Source organism: Hipposideros armiger, unplaced genomic scaffold (assembly GCF_001890085.2).
Source record: "Hipposideros armiger isolate ML-2016 unplaced genomic scaffold, ASM189008v1 scaffold_145, whole genome shotgun sequence".
NCBI classification, from domain to species: Eukaryota; Metazoa; Chordata; class Mammalia; order Chiroptera; family Hipposideridae; genus Hipposideros; species Hipposideros armiger.
The window spans coordinates 93,726-115,881 of NW_017731495.1; the positions used below are offsets into that span (position 1 = coordinate 93,726).

At 33.9% G+C, this 22,156-nt stretch overlaps 1 protein-coding gene across 1 annotated transcript in view; it reads left to right on the forward strand.

Annotated features, from left to right (window-relative positions):
• Positions 1-22,156, forward strand: part of DCDC1 (doublecortin domain containing 1) — a 392,688-nt gene that overhangs the window by 80,314 nt on the left and 290,218 nt on the right. Inside the window, exon 9 of the mRNA XM_019650696.1 lies at positions 4,693-4,859. Coding sequence (XP_019506241.1) covers positions 4,693-4,859 — 167 coding nt within the window. The remainder of the gene's footprint in view (positions 1-4,692; positions 4,860-22,156) is intronic.

Below are 22,156 nucleotides of genomic sequence, written 5' to 3' on the forward strand. Positions count from 1 at the left end.
TCAAATGCGGTATCCAAAGTGTCTTTTTTAATGTGAGATTTGCTTTTGGAGAGAGATGCACATTCCCTAGATATGGAACCCGACAGGTCATTCCAGTCTATATGTACTTGGTCAGTTCCATTCACTTTAGAGAGTTTCTCTTTAGAGGGATTTTGGGCCTTGTCAAAATCATTGTGCTGCCCCCATCCTAAATCCACATAAATTCAAGCTTCTTATCAGTGATGAAGTGGTTGTAATGTAAAGTCCTCTGGAAGGCTGAAGAGTTTTTCTTATGAATAGCATTTGAACTCATTGTGTTTGGAGTTCTTAGAGAAAATTACCTTTATTACTTAAAATAGTTATTTTGACCTTTATCTAACATTAATTCTGTTATTTATGTTCCATTGTGGTCTTTTCCCATCATAACATGATGTATGACAGGGTAGGATAAAGCACATAAGGATTTTCCAAGGACTTTTAAAATACCCACCTCTGGGCTTCACCTGTCTAGTTAATGCTTCATTACCAAATTGTTTTCTGTTTATATTTATTTTCCTTTTCCTCTTCAAAGTAATTTTACATGGAAGATTAAAAAAACTAAATGTGCTTCAAAATTCTGGTATATTTATATTTACTAAATTTTGATCAAATTTTCATTAGGTCATAGAAAGTTACAGATTCGAAGTGATTGTGTATAGTTGGATTCATAGTCCTAAAACTAACCTAAAACACCTTCCACAGTATATCTGAATTGCTTTTTATTCATCCAGTAATCATTTATTGAGCCCTGCTTTTACCAAATGAAAAACCTCATAACCTCAAACCCCAAAGGGTATATGATTTACTGGAGGATGGAAGCAGGAGGGAAGAAGATAAGGACTAATACAGATCAGTAAGGGAAAAACAAAGGTACAAACAAAGCTCTGGGAAATTTAGAGGAAGTAGCTATTAATTGTGCCTAAATAATGGGATATTTTGCCAGTGGACGTCACTTTTGATATGAGCCTTGAAGTACAAGAATATAACAGGTGGAAAAAAGGAGGAAGAAATACAAATGAAATGGTACAGCATGAATGAGAAAAGTATCCATTGATAGTTATGAAATTGATATAGCTACTACTTTAATCATATGCTCTATTTACCCATGATGCTCAGTACTACTCTATCTGGTGAAGTTACTCTTTTTGGTCACATGATCTCTTTACCCAGCATCCTCAGTCTATACTCCAAACCCATTGGACTACTGGATTAATTTAATTTGCCCCATGGTTATAATTCGAGAATAAACAAAATGGATCAAAAGCGATCTTCCATATAACTTTTCACCTTTCCAGGGGTGGAAACGATCCCAATGGGATGATCACATTTGACTGATCTATGCATATTGATAAATTTAAGGAATGATTAATTCCCAAACCATTTATCTAATAAAAATGTTGAGGTCTTGCTTAATGAGAATATTTAAAATTGCAGAAAAGCAACATTCTTGTTACAAGCATGTAAATAGGGGAAAATAGCTAGAACGCCCATCATAAAAGCCTCAAACATAAGAAAAAATGCTGTATATAGCAATGCAAACAAATATTAAAGGAACATAGGATAATAGGAGCCAGCTAACCTTAAATGAGGCAATATTTCTAAACAGCAGTTTGAAAGAGAAGCTCACGGTTTGGAAGGATACACAAAATAATATCCTGAAGTTCGTTCCCTGGGAAAGACATATTATTTTTCACTAAGTGTTTATGGTGGGCTTTGCTAGCTCATAGTAACATTGAGGTATATACTCTTTCCAAGGCTGAAAAGTGTCTATTCTTTCTAAATCATTGCCCTTATTTCTTGCACATCTTTATGCAATAGTCTTCTTTAACAGTTCAGAAAGTTTTGCTTCAGAAACAGAGAAAAGGAGAACTCTACATAAAAGAGGGAAACCCATTGGATAAGAACACTTACGAGTTTTCTTTGGTATAGAATATTATGAATAGCCACTAAAACGCTTCCAAAATAATTCACACTCGTTAAAATCTATCGTTGAGGTTGAAAAGTCAAGTGACTTCTTTTTTTTTTTTAAATCAATTTTTCTATTATCTTTTGTCATTATCATGTTAGGCCAATACTTCTTTTTTATGGAGAGTTCTTTAATTCTAAATGATTAATACATTTTATTTTTTTCAAATTTTTTCAATACATTAAGATGATTTATACTTCCTTTCTGAGTACTTAGGCATATCATTTTCTTATGTTTTCTGTACCTTCCTAGTTAGTGGAAACATTGTTTGTTCTTGGAGTGTGCTTTGTCTCCCTTTTCAAAAAGATCATCAAAGTTACTAGTTTGCAGCTTCCAAAAAGAAAGAGCTTTCTAATCCCTAGTTCAGAGGCTAACCTTTATTAGCACTCGTGGTTATAATGAGGACCTTGCTTCCAGCAGGGAGATTCTGGAATACTGAGCAGGTTATTCAACAAGTTCAGAGCAGATTCTGAAGCCCCTTATAAAACCTGCTTGTGAATACTGCTTTCTTTGCTTTGCTGTTTCTGGTTTCCATAGTATTCCTAATTACATAAATCATGGGGAGCATGGGAGCTATTCCATCCAGTATCAGTTCTGACACAGCTTGCATTTTGATATAATTTATGTGATTTTTTTTTCTAAGCTGTATTTTTTCTTAAATTCTTATGGAGGGCACAAACTCTGAAAAAAATAGTTTTGTGTTAGAAGATTTATGAAATTTTTCTTTGGACTTGCGTTGCACTGACATAAAGAATTTGAAAGTTATTCTGTGACAAGCGTATATGAAGAAGGCTACAAGACTATAGAATCTAATAAAATTTTCTCAGGTTCAAATTCAAGATTAAATCTAGGATGTAAATCATTCAAGTTTATTATCTATTTCTCAAATTATTTAACTTAATTTCAATTTAACAGCTATTTATGTAATGCCTCTCTACGTTCAAAATTGTGCTCGATTCAATGAGTGTAGCAATTAAAAGTGTACAAATTAAAATCTAATACATAGTAATAGATGAATGTTGTAGTGGTTAACTAAAAGCACTGATGATTCTTAAGCTAAGATTTTTTTGGAAGAATTATTATCAGGATTGATTTATAATATACATTTTTTTTAAAGATTAAGGAGTTACAATTCTGAAAATAAGTTTCTCACTTACTTTTTATTTCTTTTATAATATATGTGATCTTATATGCATTTTTTTAAGTTTGAGGTATTTGTGAAGATAAAATTTATGGAGAAAAGCTGTTGCTCAAAGAGTATAAAAGCAGTTTTGATGTGTGAATTTTAGGAATTTATTTTTAGGCTGGGTGAGTGCATTTCATGCTTACATCTGAAGATGTCTAGTCATGGGGTCATAATTTCCTTTTAACTTTATTTATAGTAGTCTTAGAAAATTTTAAACTCTCTTTCCAGTGTCCTCCTCAGTGTTGAACGTATTAGAAAGAATTTAAATTGTGCTTTGGTAGAGAGTTGCAGAACTTACTGCTGTAAAATGCATAACTTTTTTACTAAGAGCAAAATTCAGCAGAATACCAATAGCAAAGGCTATTTGCATAACTCAGCAGCTCAGCAGCTCAGCTGAACCTAATTGTAATTCAATTTCCAGATTGCTGCACTAGGCTTCTCTGCATAAAATATGCAACATATAACATAACCAATGACACGGACCTATCTTCTTTGCTGGTGATCTATTTCATTTCTTTTTTCTTTTTTTTTTTAAGCAATAATATGTATCAGAATAAGGTAACCAAGCCATGTAGTTATTTTAAATGTTTATGTTGTGTCACATGTATACGCTTAAGTAATGACCAACTAAAACAAATGATATTCTTTCATTTCTCTGGGTTCCCAAAGGTGCCTAAAATATTTTTTTATTTCTTTATTTCTGGCTTTTCGAAGGGAAATGAAATCTTGAAAAATGTTAGCTAGCTGCCATGTTATTTGACTATTTTACACTAGAAAGACTTCATAAGCTAATCGTGTGAAAAAGTGTATAAACATGTCTGTCAAGTCCATATGGATGTTGCAATACAGGCCCACAAGTAAATATCCTCTCTCTGTTTACAAAGCACATACTGGAACAACATTCCTAAATCTTTGACTAGCTTATCTCCCAGAAACTTCAAAACCAAAAGGCATGATCAAATGCACGCTTAAGATTCTCCCCCTTTACTTTTAAACAGCCTTGCCACCCTGTTTTATGGGTTATTTAAGCAACAGCAATGAAGACTGGAGTAGGATAGCTTATAAAGGTGTGGATTATATTTCATGAATAATTTCCAGAGGTGATGTTTTAGAGACTCCTCTACGGGAGGCTATCTACAGAAACAACATGGATCTTACAGTTTTATCAGGACAATGCAAGTAGATTTCAGCAAGGCTGGTTCCAACTCATCTGTGATAAATGAGAAGATAAGGCAATCAGTGCACACCATGACACTGTGCAGCTAGTTAGGCACACTTCAGAACTATTCAGGTGTGCTCACAAAGCTTATGAGTCCTGCATAGGGGTGTGGGGGGGTGTCTCAATATAAATACATCTTTCATGGTGGCCACTAGTAATGCAGGAATTGCCTCTCTAAGACTTAACCTAGGTCAGATATAAATAATAGATGTTAAGAGTTAGCTCTGGTATTGGGGCTGTGTTCCAGACAGTCTATTGCAGTCAGGTCAAAAGAATTTTATTTTCCCTTATTTTCTCGCATAGTTCCTCTGCTTGAAAAATGCCTGCAAAATTCCATCACACCTTTGCGGGGACCTGTTTGGGTCTCTAAAGGAGAAGGTTTCAGCCCCTCAGGAGCTAAGATGTACATCCAAGGAGTTCTTTTGGCCTTGGACCAACGCTTAAAGTCTGCAAAAAAATATTATAAGCAGGTGAGTCATCCCTCTTTAAAAACTGCTTTATTATGTGTTTTAAAATGTACTTGGTTGTATAGAGGCAATGATTGGCATCATGTCATCAAAGAACTGTGACATGTATTTTGTGAGCTCAGGGCCCGTTAGGGAGCCAAAATGCTTCTTCTGTAATCTCAAAGCCAACAATAATGGGGCTAATTGTCTCTGTCTTTTGGTATGGGATGTCATGTCTCATCTTTTCTTGCTACATACTGTGCAAAGCAAAGGCAGCTTCTTATGTGGAAATTCTATAGACAATTACTTTAAATAAGAAAATAAAAAGGTCCTAAGGCATTTGAAGGTTGAAATGTTCAGTCTTCTATTTTTCTGTTTTCCAGTATGAAATCAGAATTGCTATTGTAGAAGCAAGCTAAAATATAACTGATTGTATTCTGGGAAATGAAATTGTGAATTAATTTCATGTCAAGAGTAACTTACCTCATTTATGCTTATTTAATTTGTATGTTTCTGGACCTAAAAGTATAGAAATTGAAGTAATGTATTTGAATTAGGTTCAGGTAGATTTTGTCCCTTCATTTCTGAGTATCCATTCCATAGTTGTGAGTGTGTGTGTGTGTCTGTGTGTGTAAAGACTTTGATATTTTTATAACTACTTATAGGGACTTCGATTTATTTTAAAGTAGAATTCATATTGTAAAGCAGAATGACTGATGGCATTTATAAAATAAAAATGGAGTTGCCACAGTTTTAGAGTCCCCTTTGCCCTTGGTCTTAAGCATACAATTTTACCACGTTAAATAAGGACTAGGTTTTACATTTCTAACTGGGAGGTTTCAGTTTAGAACTGGGCTCATTATCTCAGGCCACAGGCTGCTGAAAAATGAATATTTTGAAAGCATCATGCTATTATTCTTTGTGTTGAGGGGAGAGAGAAAGGAGGAGGAGGGGAAATGGGAATGGGATTCAGTCTGAGTGTTCACACAGCACCTCCTGCTGTCTAGTTTGGAAAAGAACAACTTGCATTGACTGGAGGAAATTCTTGAACTAAGGTATCCAGAACTAGAAAGAAACATATTCCCGTGAGAAACTTTTATTCTCAAAGTGCGATTGGTTTGCTTAGTTAATTAATTCAGTGAATCCGTAAGTGAGATTAATAATTATTGTAAATAAGGCTATTTATAATAATATGAAAAAATAAAAACCCAATCTTATTTTTGAATATTCTTTATTAAGCTGATATATATATATATATATATATATATAAAACTGGTATAAAATATTTTATTGTGTTTAGATTAAATTACTTTAATTGAAATATTGTTTAATTTTTAAGATACAATGATATTATCAAATGGATTGTGACCAATTTAATTACAATAATTTGTTTGGTATTAAACGGTTTGATTCTACTTATTAGACAGTTTAAAATTGTTTAATGTTAAAGAAAACATGAGACCATTCTCCAATGTAAGAAAAGCACTGTTTACATAAAATCTAAAAGAAATGTAAACATTTTCTAGATTTTATTAAAAGTGATAATGTTAGAGATAAGAAACAGCTCAGGAAGTAGTAATGGTGTATTTTTTTTTCTTCCATCGTCTTTATTTAAAATTTAAATAGAGATAAACAGTTGTATTAGATTGAAGAGTTCTGTGTATTGTGAGAAAAGAAAATGCTTTAGGAATTACCGCTTTGAATTTGAAAGTTTCTTTATGACTCAAAATTGATGAAAAGTTTATTTTATTAAAATAAGTATTACATGTAAATATGAACAAAAATTAACATTTTTAGCATCTCTGAAATTGTCTATATCATCAACATTATCCCAAATTTAGAAATATTTAAAAGTCTAGGCTCTTTGTCATTCCTAAGTAAACCTTTTTTTTTTGCTAAGTTGTTATGACTTAAAGCTTTGCACTCAGCAGTTTTAACGTGACACTTGTTTAAGTTTTTTTTCTAAAATATAAAAATGAAGAAAAATAAATAGAAATTCGCATAGTATGCATTTCATGCAAATATCTATTTCTTTCAGATATTCTCAATTATATGTATCCTTGAGTCTCTTTTGTATTGTTACATCATAAATTAATTTAACATTTTTGCAATTTGCTGTAGTGGTACCATTATCAGGTCATCAGTGGTTAAGTGTTAAACCTAGCAATAGCTTTATTTGTGAGTAAGACTCAGGAAATAGCCTTCTCTGCATTAATGAACTTTATGTGAACTGCATTTACTTCGTTTGACCTTAGGGACACCCTTTTCTATTTAGCTTTATATAAGATTGTGTTAAGGAATCATTAGGTAGGTAAAATGGAGATGGATGATGATTTCTATTCCCTTAACAAATCTAAGCATATAAATTACGGGACTATATGAACTCTTAGGATCATTTCTGTTTATTCCACAGAATAAACATATATAAAAACAAAATTGTTTTGCTGGGATCCTGTCAAAGGATTGTAGACTTTGAGTTGATGTTTTGGAATTCCCGCAGGAAATTTTTTTTTTAAGTAAACTGATCATATCATTTTAAAAGAAAAGTCAGAACTACTGGTTTTAAGTTTAAGAATGTATTCATTTTTCAATTTTTAACTTTAACTTGGCTATTATAGCATGTATCTGAATTAAGCCCACTACATTAGTGTGGGCACAAATATATACAGATTTCCGTATATAAAATGAGATATTATACTTAGGACAACTTAAGGTCACTTACTCTTACATTTATCGCATGTATTTCCTTAAAAGTGGAAACAGCTTGGAAATTGCTCAGAGCTAAGCAGAATCTATTTAATTGGTAATTTTCGAAGTCGCAGGAACTGGTCCCTGCAAAATGCAGTTAACACTTTCCTAGATAGGGCCTGTTCCATCTCATTAGCATTCTTGTAATGTAGCGGTGCTGTTGGTGGGGGTGTTGAAGTAGGAATGCCATTGTGTCGAGTTCCAGTGTTTGGGGACAAACACTGCTGTGGAAGGAACGTGTGAAAAGGCCACAGTCCTGTCAGTGAATGAGGAAGGCTGTGCTTTCTGTGTGCTTCAAGCAGGGAGGCTGTCATTCATAGGCCTAACACAGCTAAACAGGGGCCAAAACACAAGCCTGCACTACCTTTTAAAATGATATTAGTGATTTTTAAACATGATCTTCTTTATTTATGATCCTACATAGAGCTTTTAGTTGCTGTCAGTAAACAAAATATATGTCAGTCTGCTCAGAAACACTGTAGAGATGCATGAAAGTTGATGGAGCTGTGCCAGAAAGCTACATAAATACTGATTCGGAATGGCTGATCTTAAGTACCAACGTGCTTTGGGGGCAACGTTCATTTCTGGAAATATCTTCCCCACTTTGATTCTCCTTTGAATGTTTTTCTCCCCCAATCAACAAAAGTCCTGGTGACTTTTATGTAATGAATGCACAGCACTCTTCTTTTAAAATACAATTTTTAAAAGAGCTCATGAACATAAAATTTTAATCATTTAAAGTGGTTCACAGCAGAGCTTAACAGTTATAGATTGTATGGCAATTTCTGAAGTTCAGAGAGAAACAAACGAAATGAGTATCTAACTATAACGTCTTAACAACCACCATCTTAATTATGAATAAAATTGTAGTCCCTTTGGTATTTAGGACGTGAAAAATTTGAAGGAATTTTTAATCCTACTCCTAATTTTCAGCAGTTTGGAAAGAAATGGTCAGCTTTGAAATTAAATTATCGCTTGTTTGATTACTTGAAAAAAATAATAAACAGTAAATATTTCAAACATTTCTTACAGTCTTGGAGCATTTTCTAAACTTTGAAGTTGTATTGAAAAAAACTGATACTTTCTATTTATGTGTGAAGCTTCAGTTTTATTTCTGTAATTTTAACTTGGAAATATATACTTGGGCTACTTGTAATAGATCATTGCTTAATGAAGTTTGTTAAAAAGTATAATTTTCTGCCTAAGTGATTGAAGTTGTTTTGTGGTATATGGTCCTTTTTGTATATTAATTTAAGTAAGGTACTTGTTTGAATGTTATTTCTAAATTCTCCATATTTAATGCATTGAGTTTAAAAATCTCAGGCACTAAATTTCTATTTCAAAAATTAGGTTTCACTTTTTAAACTGCAACTGTACTTACTATAACTTTAATTTGAGGCATATAATTAGATGAGGAAATGACCATCCAACTTCAGCATATTGATTTTGCAGTTTAAAACTGAAATGTACTTTATTATTACATTAAACTAACATTTACCAAAGCACTTAGATTTTGTTAAAAAATTCCTAAGTTAATGTTGGTTTACTTTACCTACACTTTCAATAAGCTTGATACTTAGATAGCAATAATAATATTATAATTCTATTCAGAATAGATTCACTTCAAAACATACTTGAATTACATTTCTGACAGAATTTGTTGTAAAATGTATTTTTAAAGGAATTTTGGTATTATAATTTCTTACAAAAGAAGTATTGAAAGTTTGTCTTTTTAGATCGTCTTTTCAGTTTGTCTTGTGTCTTAGATCAATCAAAATCATTTATTGGTCCTAACATTACTGAAGAAATAACTATTTCTATTTCATTTTCTATATATATTCTTTTTTTAGTATGCTAGCTACTTTTTCCCAGTTTTATTGAGATATAATTGACATATAATAGTTTGTATGTTCAAGGTGTACAATATGATGATTTGATACAGTTATATATTGTAAAATGATTACTGCAGTAGGATTAATTAACATTTCCATCACCTCACAGAATTATCATCTCTTTTTTTGTGGTGAGAATATCCGAGATCTACTCTCTTAGCAACTTTCAAGTATATAATACAGTATTGCTAATTATAGTCACTTGCTCTACATTAGATCCCCTTCTATATATACATTAAAAATTGTGCTCTTTTCTGGATTTAGCCTTCCTGGGGCAATACCCAAAATATTTCAATTTTGAACTTCTTGATGGCCTTTGAAACCTTGAAACAAAATCTGTAATACCTAAACATAACTTAATAATGAAAACATTAAAATAATGTTACAGATATTTCAAAATGAAAACTACTTCTGCAGGTTCTGGTAGGTGATTTCTTAGAATATTAGATTGTTTGTAGATCTGAGTGATTGTTGAAATTTTTTTTCCCTGAAACCAAGCTACATTCTAGTTACTTTAAGTATTTTAAGAACCTTAAACTTGTGTCTTTTTCTAAGTGTCATGCTTTGAGCAGGCCTAACATCAGTTAAATGAAGTGAAAATTGCATTCTTGTCTTGATAGAGATGAAAATGGATTTCTGGTCATGAAATAGATGTAGTTGTCACTTTTTAAAAAAGGTGTCAGCAGTTTGCTTCAGCGAGTAAGGTGCCAATTCAGTATGGCAGTAAACTTGTGATCTGAGCAATCAATAAAATGCTTCAATAACTTCTGCTTCATTACACTTATAATAAGAGGCTATAGATCCGTGGCACATAAAATGTTGATAAAGAGGCTATGTGGGGACCGACTGTGACAATTTTCTTTAAAGTACAGTAAGTGCAATATTGCCATCTAGAGTTTGTGCATAGGTAATTATTACAGAGAGGAGGAAAATGACAATGAGGTAAAACAAGAAATGATATTGAAATACTGTTTATTTTTCATGTTTATCGATGACACATTTATCTTCATGGGACATTTCATTTGATTTGTCATAAAGTTGTTTAGGTCATAAGAAAAAATTTAAATTTATCTTTTTCTCTAATGATTTTAAAATTACACTACCAAATGTCAAATATGCCTCTCTGGCTCAAAATTGAACTTTTTACCATGCAAACTATTTATTAAATAAATCACTGAAAAAAATTAGACTTAAAGGTTGTTATTTTTTTAACATGGTAATTCAGTTATATAAATACAGAGAGCTTTATTTACATCTCAGTTGGGTACCTTCAATTCAAAATATTATCTTTATTAATATTAAACACTCCTTCAAAAAAATAAAAGCCAACTTACCTTTAAAGATGGTGTTTTAAAATAATTATATAGGAAGATAGACTTTCCTGCTTATGTGATTATGAACTTTTTAAATGAAGTATAAGTTCCATTTGGGGATTATCTAAGAATATGTCTTCATCTTTAAATAAACACTTTAAAAAGTACTAGTTGACACTTTTTCTTGAGTAATTCAAATTTATTTAATTTTAAAATATTTTTGAATGAGCTAGTATGGAAAATACATTTTTAAATGAAGCATTATTGAGCTCTTTCTCCCTCTGAACTTGTGAATGAAAATGCCAATTATATAATAGAAATTTTTTTCAATTTGCATTTAAGTCTTTTGTGATACTTAATATAAACAGTATGGGTATAAATGACTTAATAAGGAAAGTTAACTGATTTGGAAAGGTTATTACTTTTGTTCTTCCTTTTATCTATTTTTCAATTTGAATAGACAGCTTTTGTAAGTTTGTGAACCTGGGCCTCCAGGTGTCCCTGAGAACAATTTGGCATTAATAAAATAGTAATGCATTTTTCCCCCCCTAACATTATACTGTTTAGGTATTTTCTGTTCTCATATGTCTATGTGTGAATGACTTCTATAATTGTAAAAAATGGAAATGATTATAACATTAATTTATTTTTCTTTTCTGATCAAACATTCTAATACATTCTCTCTACTTATTCTAATGTATTCTAATATATTAGAGATTATCTCTACTTATATTTAATTTAAGACAATACTTTAATTAGAGGAATAGCTCTTATTCTGAAAATTTTAATCATACCCAGTAGAAAATGTTGCATTTTAAAGCCTCCAAGTAAGTGTAGAATTGTTCTGGTAAATAAGTGAAAGCAGATCTGATGAATTTTCTTTAAATTACTCAACCACCTACAGGTATTATTGCCTATGACTCTTTTGAAATGAGAATAAATTTTATATAGTTATAGCAGCAAAGTGAAAGAGTGTGTTTGATAGATTCCCTGAACAGTTTCAACACCCACCGGTATTATTTGTAAGAAAACAATCATGCCGAGTCTTCAGCTGGTTAGAGAGGGCACAGCATTCTATCTCCACCTGACATCCTATCTGTTCCGTCAACATCCTGGACCCCCTGCCTGCTGCCCCCTCCTCCCAAAACAATAATGCTCACTGAGAGGTTTGTGTGAATGGACAAGAATATGAATGTTTTTTTTCGTTCCTTGAAGAACTAAAACAGTATTGAAGGCATATTCTTAGGGGGAGGAAAACCAACTGTCTTGAGGACTGACCCATATTTTCTATTCAAATTGATCAATGTTGTCAGTGATTGTTAGTAACAATCTTTGATTAGTAAGGCTGACTACTGATTGATGAAAAGGAGACTCAAGTATAAACGTTTTCGAAATTGTTGGTTTGCTTTATTTTATTAAAAGACATATGGTGGTTTTCTTTCACCTGTTGTTAATAGCATTAGCTGGAATACATCAATCATAACAACAAATTGCTGATTATTCAATGATGTAATTCATCATTTGCTTATATTATATATATATATAACAAAAGATGGAAATGAATATAACATTAATTTATTACGTTTTTCAGTCAAATTTTCTCAAGTTGACTATGTCAGAAAATTAATTCTACATAATTGCCTAAAAAAGAAATGTAACAGCATCCTGTTACGTTTTTAAAAGATTTCAAGTTCCTAAGTAAAGTCAATTATGCATGGAAAAAGGACATGGCAGGAGTTAATTTATCAATCCAATATATGTCCCTGGGAAGTAAATGTTGAAAGTTTCAGATAAGAGAATGGTACCATAAATAAAAGGTACTGGAAAGATCCTATTCTTAAGCCTTGGCAAGCCACAAGGGAGTTAAATCTTCTAGAGCTATATTGTCCAATACACTATCACCATGTGGTTTTAAAATTTAAATTATATATAAAAAAAATTAGCACCTCAGTCCCACTATCCACCTTTTAAATACTCAATAGCCACATCATCAATGAAATTTCTATTGGACAGTGCTGTTCTAAAATGAAGAAATTCAGTCCAGACTGTAATTATACCTCTGACATTGAATTCCACATTCTATGACTAACAAAATAACAGAGGATCTTTTAAACATGATCTGAGTTTAGTTCAGTGTTGGGTAGGTAAGATACCTAGTCTTCACAAGACAAAACAAAACAGAACAAACAAAACAAAATAAAACAAAACAAAAACACAAAAACTGTGGGAAAAAAACCCCAGACCAATATAGGTAACCATCTATTTGCCATCTAACCACCAGATAGATACCTTTAGGACATTCAGTTTCTTTCAGGATCTCGATAAATAATCCCTACAGTGTGCTATGATTCTGGCAGTCACTGAATTAACCTTATCTTGTTTGGTGAGAAAAGATCCCCCTCCTGAAAAAACAAACAAAACAGAAAACCAAAGAAGAAAATGAAACGATGAAGTGTTGAGGGCTCCTTATTTGCTTGGTCTGTACCTTAACCAGGGTTGAGAATACAAGCGAACTATCCAAGACTTTGCCTTTAAGAAGCTTACATTCTTTTTTTTTTTTTTTTAAGATAATGCATACCCACATGAAGCTATTAAGAAATATGCCTTGCAGTATATAATTAAGTGCTAAAAAGATATGGGTCAGATTCTTGGTTGTATGAGAATGTAAATAAAAGCAAGATTAAAAATAGGATGTAAAAAATACAATGAAAACATTTGAAGGTTGAAATGAACTTTAGAGGCCATCTAATCCAGTCCTCTCGTCTTATAGATAATCAGTACAACAACAATAATAACAATACTTACCAAATTGCATTGTTGTGAGGATTAAATAGTTAATGTATATAAAAACTGTTAACACAGTACCTGGGAAATAGTAAGCAGTCATCTTTGTCATCATCATTATATGTATAATTATTTTTTCAGCTTTGTTGAGGTATAATTGACAAAGAAAATTATAAGATATTTAAAGTATACATTGTGAAAGATTCTCACCACCTGTTAATTAACATACACCACTATATCTATCACTATATATAGTGAGAACATTTTAAGTTAGACTCTTGTAGCAAATTTCGATTATATGATACAGTAGTCATCATCTTTTATATTAGATTCTTGGACTTTATGCATCTTACAGCTGTAAGTTTGTACCCTCTTACCAACCTCTCCCTTTTTTCCTCACCACCAGCCCATGGCAAACACTTTTTTCATTTTGTTGGGATGAATTTGACTTTCTTTTTTTTTTTTTTTAGATTCACATATAATTGATACCTTTCTAACTAATATTATAGATAAGGCAGTTGAGGCACTTGTCCAAAATGAGACACTAGGCTAGAGTTGTAATGGGACTAGAGCCTTGTCCTTGCTGTTACAGTAGGTGAGAAATGCTTCATTAACTGAAAAATGGGGAGAGTTTGAAAAGGAAACTTCTTCTGTAGGCAATATAGCATAAACTTGCAAATGAGTAAGATGTTATTTTCAAACAGGTTATACTTGATACAAAAAAAGGTTATTGGTGACCTTTGAAAGCTAATGAAACCTTAGAGGAAGTAGGGGTAAAGAAAGAATTGATTTGAGAAAATAAGGGCAGTGGGTATAGATAAGACCTCTCAGAGGTTGGGAGTGGCCCATATTTTTTTAAGGTTCACAATATATCAAATAAAGAAATGTCAAAACAGAATTTTAAAACCATGGGGTATATTTTACATGATTACACTTAAAAGTGACTCTATCAATAAGCCCCCAATATGATGTAATTGTTCTATTTTTATGATAGTTACAAGAGTCTATGAATATATTCATAAACCATACAAGTAGTGTGGTCTGGTGATGGAACAAAAATTTTATAAAAATTGTCTTTGGTTGATTCACTGTACGTCTTTGGTTGTATGTCTAACTTTATTTGGAGATGAGGAAAAAGGCTAAATTTGTGGCCCATTTCAAATGTAAACCCGAGGCCAGAAGGCCTTCCTTAAACTCAGGATTGAAGCGCCCAAAATCCTGGAGTGGTTGAGGACTGTGGATGGGGAATGAAAGTCACTGAATTTGGAAAGCCTAAGCTTGAGTTTACCTTAGGAGGGAGATACATGTTTCAAGAAAGCTAATTCACACAGACACTACACAAGACTTGCAAAGAAGTATTTTTTAAAATATTGCTTAAATCTGATTTGACTTTTCATACAAGATATTACTCAGGGTAGTGGGGAAAAAGTAGAAACTAAATTTCATTCAGGCCAAATAAATGAACCGATTCTTTAGATAACGCTCTGCCTTCTGCGTTAAAGAGGCCCAGTTATGCATATTTCTGCCCTTCTTCTGTATTCCCTCCAAGAAGTCATCTGGGTTTAGGGTGGAGCAGGGATGAAGTCACTACTGGGGTTCCTCTTGCACACATACACAAAGAGCTAGAGAGGTAGTTTTAAGGAATGAATGACTAGATTCTTCTCAACTTCCATGTGTTCTTTTTGCTAAAATTATCCTGCCTGAGCATGTGCCTACGGTGGAGGTATGCGCCATTTGTTCTTTCCCATCTTTCATTGTTCGTAGGCAGAGCACACCTCTCCCTCATCCTGAATCTACGTTGGTGCTTCACCCAGGAGTATAACAATGTCTAGGGCATCAAACAAAGGGACGTTTTGAAGAATTGGTGCCATACCCTTCTTGTAGGGCTCTGAATCTTTCCTTATTGTTAAGGAAGAAACGGGCTAGACATACAAAGTTGAGGAGGAAAAAGAACACGGAGGCTTTGATTATTAAAGAAGAGCTTTTCCATATTTTTTTAAAAAAATGGATGATGGTTGATATAAAATTGTTTTGGTATTTAATCTCATGGGACAGATTTAAAAGAAAAATGTGCTAGTTTTATTTAATAATGCCAATATTTATAATATGCCAGAAGAGAGAAAAGACACCCTTTGCAACTGGTTTTAAGCTAATGATACAAAATTTTAAATGTCAACTTAAAATGTTGGTATACAGTTTTCTATGTGAGGGGGACATAGTTTTCTAAGCTCTCACATAGTATGTGAGGAAAGTATCTTGGCGTTTCCATGGTGCCGTGGAGGGAGAGTGGTCCTTGGAGCCATGTGGTCTCCTATTGCTGAGGTATCACGCTGTTCTCGTCTGCTTCTGAGGTTTGCAGCTGATGGAACCCCTGAACTGCTGGCTGCCCTCTGCTTGGTCAGGAGTGCTCCCTGGAGGCTTCAACTTCAGCGTGGCTCTCATCGCGTTTTTACCACATTTCCCGTCTTGCCCATGGCCTGCGCAGGTCACCCTACAACCTCTGCAGTGCAGTCCCTGTGGGCATTTTGGCCCTTAATACTTGTGGCCCTTCTGGCTTACAGCCTTGCTACCTTTTGGTTCCCAAGGGGCCATGTAAGAATTTGTAGGTCTCATCCACACCCCAACTGAAAACAGCTCAACAAAGCTAGATCATGGCCTTCTTTCTGCCTTCTGCGCACTGTTCCACTGCACTTACTCTGTGGTTCTATCCCTCTCTCTTCTGCTCAAGGCTGATGAAGGGGACGGGCTCAATACAGTCACCTCCTAGAATATCAAATGGGAATCCAGATGGGAGTCATTTGCCCTTAGTCTTATCCTTAACTTACATACCTGACCCTCTCTGGGCTAAAGCTGGGAGATAGGAGACCAACCTGTGTATCTCAACTCTACCTCATCTCCCACCCATCCCGCACTGTCCATCCTACCTCTTATTTACTTCTTTCCCTTATAACCCCTTGAGACCAAAAGGGGTGAACTCTGAGCTTTATGCCTCTTCTATATTGGTGGCTTTCAAACTTCTTGGACTGAAATCCATAGTAAGAAATATAGTTCCTATCATAATCCACATTAAAAAAATACATTTTACATTGCAATCCAATATTATGTTACACACATACCCTTCCACATAACATAATGCAGGAGTTTTCAAACCAAGATTTAACCTTACTAACAGTGAGGCACTGTTAAAATGCTGGCGTGGACCCACTAAATTGATTTTATAGCCCACCAACATATTATATCAGGGCTATGTTTTACCCTGTACACCTTAACATGGTTTTTAAAATTTAAACATTTCTCCAATATTGTATTATTAAATTTTCAAACATATAGAAATGTTGGAAGAATTTTACAGTGAACACCCATATACCTACCACCTCAAATCTGGCATTAACATTTTTCTACGCTTGATTTATCAAATGGCTATCCATCTATCCATCATTCTCTTTATCAAACAATTTTTGATGCATTTCAAAGTAAGTTTCAAATATCATGTACTTCCTCCTCCCCTCTCTTTTTCTTCCCTCCCTCCCTTTCCTTCTTTCTTCTTTCCTTCTTTTCTTCCTTCTGTTTCTCCCTCCTTCTCTTCCTCATTCTCTCCCTCCCTTTGTTCATTCTGGCACATGTTGTGAATGTTTTGTCTCTGGGATGTACTAGGTTGTTAAATATCTTGAATATTACTATGAACCAGAGGTAGAATAGACACGCAAAACTGTGAACAGAACTGAAGCCATAGGCCTGCTGGGCTGCTGGTTGGGAGTAATCTGTCTTGTCTTCTGAAGGATAACAGGGACTTAAAAGGTTGTATGTGACGTGGGGGGCTGGGACCTGGTTCACGGTGTGAAGGCAGGGGTGGAGTTCCTAGTCTTCTCAACCCCAGTCTTAGTCTAGCTCAGGAAAACAGCCTGTAGAAATTTGCAGACCAGACCTACTGACAGGACCAGGGGATTTATAGAGACCTCTGGACCTATTGAGAGCTTTATTGGTTGGGAATGTTCTATAAAATGTCAGTTTGCTCAGGCTGCTTAATAGTGTTGTTCAAATCTTTCATTGTCCTTGCTGTAATTGTGGATGTGTTTATTTCTCTTTTCAGGTCTCTAAGTGTTTTCTAAAAATACTTTGAAACTCTGTTAGTGGAGTCATATACATTTAGGATTGTTATATTTTCTTCATGAATTGACTTTTTAAAACCATGAAGTGTTTCTCTTTATTCCTGGTAATAGTCTTTGTTCTGATGTCTACTTTGCCTTATATTAATATAGGTACTCTAGTTTCCCTTTTAATAGTATTATAACGAGATATTATTTTCAATCCTTTTACTTTTAAACTGTGTTTTCATATTTAAAGAGATTCTTGTAGAAAGAATATATTTGGGTCTTGTTTTTTCCTCCAGTCTGACAATTTCTTGCTTTTAATTGGAGTGTTTAGACCATTTATATTTAATATAATTGTTGATATGATTGGGTTTAACTCTTGTCATTTGTGTTCTATTTGTCTCACTTGTTGTTTTTTCCTTTTATCTTTTTGCCTTACCTCTTTCAATGATTTCATTTATATCTCTATCATGGGCTTATTAGCTGTATATCTTCGTTTTGTTTTGTGTGTATGAATATATGTGTAGATGCTCAAGGATTCACAACATACCTATTTAACTTTTCAGTCTATCTCTGAATAGTATTTATTACTTTATAATAAATCTAAGAAACTTATACCGATATATTTCCATTTATCTTTCCTGTTCTTTGTGCTACCACTGTCATATATTTATGTCTTGAAAGTTCATTGTTTTAAAATAAGGAGAAATAAGAAAGACATTTCCATTCCTTGTAGGAGAATAGGAAACACAAGCTAGAAAAGATTATGGTATGACTATTGGAAAGTGGTGAGATGACTTGACTTAAGAAGATATGCTAGTATTAAGGAATGAGAAGAAATAAATTTGAACTGATAAGAGTCTTGATGATAGAAGACTCATGAAACCAGGAAGGAGAAGATAAGTGGAAAAATTATGTTTATATTTAGAATATAATTTCCTCTTATATTTGAAATTCTGAAACTAAATGCCTCAATTCTAGGCAAATTGTGTGTGGTTTAGCTGCAGATTTCTTCTCTAACAGCTTCTTATGGAATTAGAGGTGACTTGTTTCTTTGTTTAGCCTAATGGTTACCACAGAAACAATTCAAAATGAATAAAACAGAGAAAAAGAATTGGAAAAAGAAGCATGCAGACTAAAATATGTGTTACTAGAGTACAGGAAAAGAGGAGAGACAGTTGGAGACAGAAAAATTATTTTAAGAAATAATGGCCAAATATTAGAACCCAATAGATCCAAGAAGCTCAACAAATCTCAAACAAATAAATCCTCCCCATCTCAATAGAAACACAGAAGACATTTAATAGTCAAATTGCAAAAAAGCAATAAATATAAAACCTTAAAAGCAGTAGGAAAAAACCTCATAACATCTAGAGAAACTCAGATAAGAATGATATCCAATATCACATCAGAAACTTGTAAGTCAAAAGACAATAGAACAGCACTTTCAAGTTTGGAAAAAAAAAACCCAAACCTATTGACTTAGGATTTCATACTCAATGAAAATATTTTTCAACAATGAAGGTGAAATCAAGATGTTCTCAGACAAAAAAAAAATTAACAAAAAAAATGTGTAACGAAGTTCTTCTGGAAAAGGAAAATAATCGAAGTCAACACTTGCATTTGTTAAGGAATAAAAAGTGTCAAACCCCATAAGAATGTGAGTAAATAAAAGACACTTTTCTTATTTCTAAATCTCTTTAAAATATTAGTATCTAAATAAAAAATAATAATAAGATTTTCTGAGTTTAAATGAGCAGAAGACCTGAATAGACATTTTTCCAAATAAGACATACAGATGGCTAATAGACATATGAAAATATGCCCAGTATCTTTCATTATCAGAGAGATGCAAATCAAAACCACATGGACCTACCGCCTCACACCTGTTAGAATGGCTATTATTAAAAAAAAACCAAACAAACAAGAAATAACAAGTGTCATTGAAGATGTGGAGATAAGGGAACCTGGTGCACTGTTGATAGGAATGTAAATTGGTGCAGCCATTATGGAAAATAGTTATGGAGGCTCCTCAAAAAATTAATAATAGAGCTACCATATTTGAGTATTGATCGAAAAAAAAATGAAAACACTACATTGTAAAGGTATATGCACCTCCATGTTCATTACAGCATTATTTACAATAGAAAAGATATGGAAGTAACCTAAGTGTCCGTAGATGGATAAATAAAGATTATTACACATACACACACACACACACACACACACACACACACACACACACACACTGGAATACTCCTCTGCCATAAAAAGGATGAAATCTTGCCATTTGCGACTACGTGGATGGATCTTGAAGGTATAATGTTAAGTGAAATAAGTCAGAGACAAATATCATATGATCTATCTTGTATGTAGAATTTGAAGAATCAAAACAAAACAAGCTCATGGATGCAAAGGACAGGTTGGTGGTTTTGAGAGATGGGGGATGGAAGGTGGGAGAAATGGGTGAACTGTTTTTTGTTTGTTTGTTTGTTTAAATTGAGTAAACAATTAAAAAATTTGCAACACAAAAAGTAATTTTTGTCAAATCTGTGGAAAACCTTAGTGTTAATATCAAAAATAGTTTCATTAAGAACATACTCTGAGGATAATAATTTTCATCAGGAACTTATTTTTAGATAAATATTGCCTGTTATGTGTTTCAGGGAATTTTCCAGTTATACAGAAGAATCCTTATTCAGTATTTTATCTGTGGTATGAATTTTGTAAGAACAATGTCATTTAAGTCAAGGAAATAAAATCATTTTCACTTGTGATTTTGACATGGATTTGTTATTGTATAGGAATATTGATATCAAGTCTTCACTCTTTCTGTCCATTCAAAGTTCATGGCATATCTTCAGGAAAGTTTTTCTTTTTTTTTAGATATTTTTATTGGGGAATTGGGGGATGGGAACAGCGCTGGGGAATTGAGGAAAGGGGAACAGACTAGTTGCTGTCCTTTTGTTCTTCAGTCTAGTTGTGGAGGACGTTGCTTCATTGGCCCAAGTTGGCACCATCATTGCGCTCTTCCTGGGCCAGGCAGATCAGTCACTGGCTTCTGGACAGCTGCTCACACTAGCTGCTGGCTACACACGGTAGCCCATGGCAACCCACTGCAGCAGGGGCTGCAGCCTACGCAGGCAACTCACAGCAGCCCAGTTCCAGGTTGAGCTGTTGTTCAGCATCTTAGCCACAGAGGGCAGCATCACTGGCCCTCATATGTGGGATCTGAACTGGGGCCCTCTGGTGTCCCAAGCCAGCTCTTAACTAATGCACCACTCGGCCAGCCCAGGAAGGTTTTTCTTTCTTTTAGCCAAGTCAGTATACTGCTTAAGAACATGGGTGCTGGAGTCAGACGGCCTGGGTTCAAGCCCATACCTTACTGTTTAACTAGCTCCGTGGCCTTGGGGAAGTGCGTTAACCCCTGTTTTTCAGTTTTCTCATCTCTAAAATGGAGATAATAATAGGGTTGTGAGACAATACTTATAAACACTTAAAAATGAGATAGTACCTACGAATGGTAATAGCTATATGTGCTTAGAGCAGTGCCTGGCACATAGAAAACACTGAATAAATGTTAGCTGCTATTACTATTACTAATTATCTTTCTTTTCTTGTATTCATTCAGTCGCCATCTTTATCGAGCATAGTGCCTTTTTCTTAGTTGGCACTCACTCTCAATATTTGTTGATAAGCCAGTGAAAAAGTGAAAACTTGTTCAAACTTTTTTTAGAATAAATCTGATTCTTCGACTAAATTTCACTCCTTAATCATCATTCTTTCAATGATCTAATTGGATGCACTACATATACCTTCAACACTCTCTTAAGGTAAGTGGTTTCTAAGCCTGACAGCATCAGTATTGCACAGGTTCCACCTCTGCTCAGTTCATATTCAGCTGATGGGGCAGGACTAGGAGCAAATTTTATTAAGAATGCTCTAGAGATGATTCTGACACTCAGCTAGTTTGAAGTGTCATCAGAGTCTTCCCTACTTTCTTGAAAACCTTTCTGAGGTCAGTTAAAAAAAAATCTTTTCCCCCTAACTTGATCTCCTCTAGCATCTTTTAACAGGTTGTGTTTTCTTTTGCAGATTCAATTTCATATATAAATAATTTTTAGTCTAAATTTATTCTACAATTTTTACTCAAAAAATTGTTTTCCTGTAATTTTCTTTTCTTTTGCTGTAAATCATTTTCTCCTACAATGGGGTGTGTGTGTGTGTGTGTGTGTGTGTGTGTGTGTGTGTGTGTGTGTGTGTGTGTGTGTGTGTGTGTGTGTGTGTGTGTGTGTCTTTAGCGCCATCGCAGGTGTGGGGGCTGATCAGCCTTTGCAACACTGTTGCTCCAGGTTCAAGCTTGTTTAGACTTGTCCTTGCTAAGGTCCCTCCCTCCCTGCTTCCTCCAGCCTGCATGAGGATCGGCCTTATTGCTTTAAACTGGCACCTCATACGCTCAGAAAATTCTGCTATTCAATTTCAGCAAAATGATC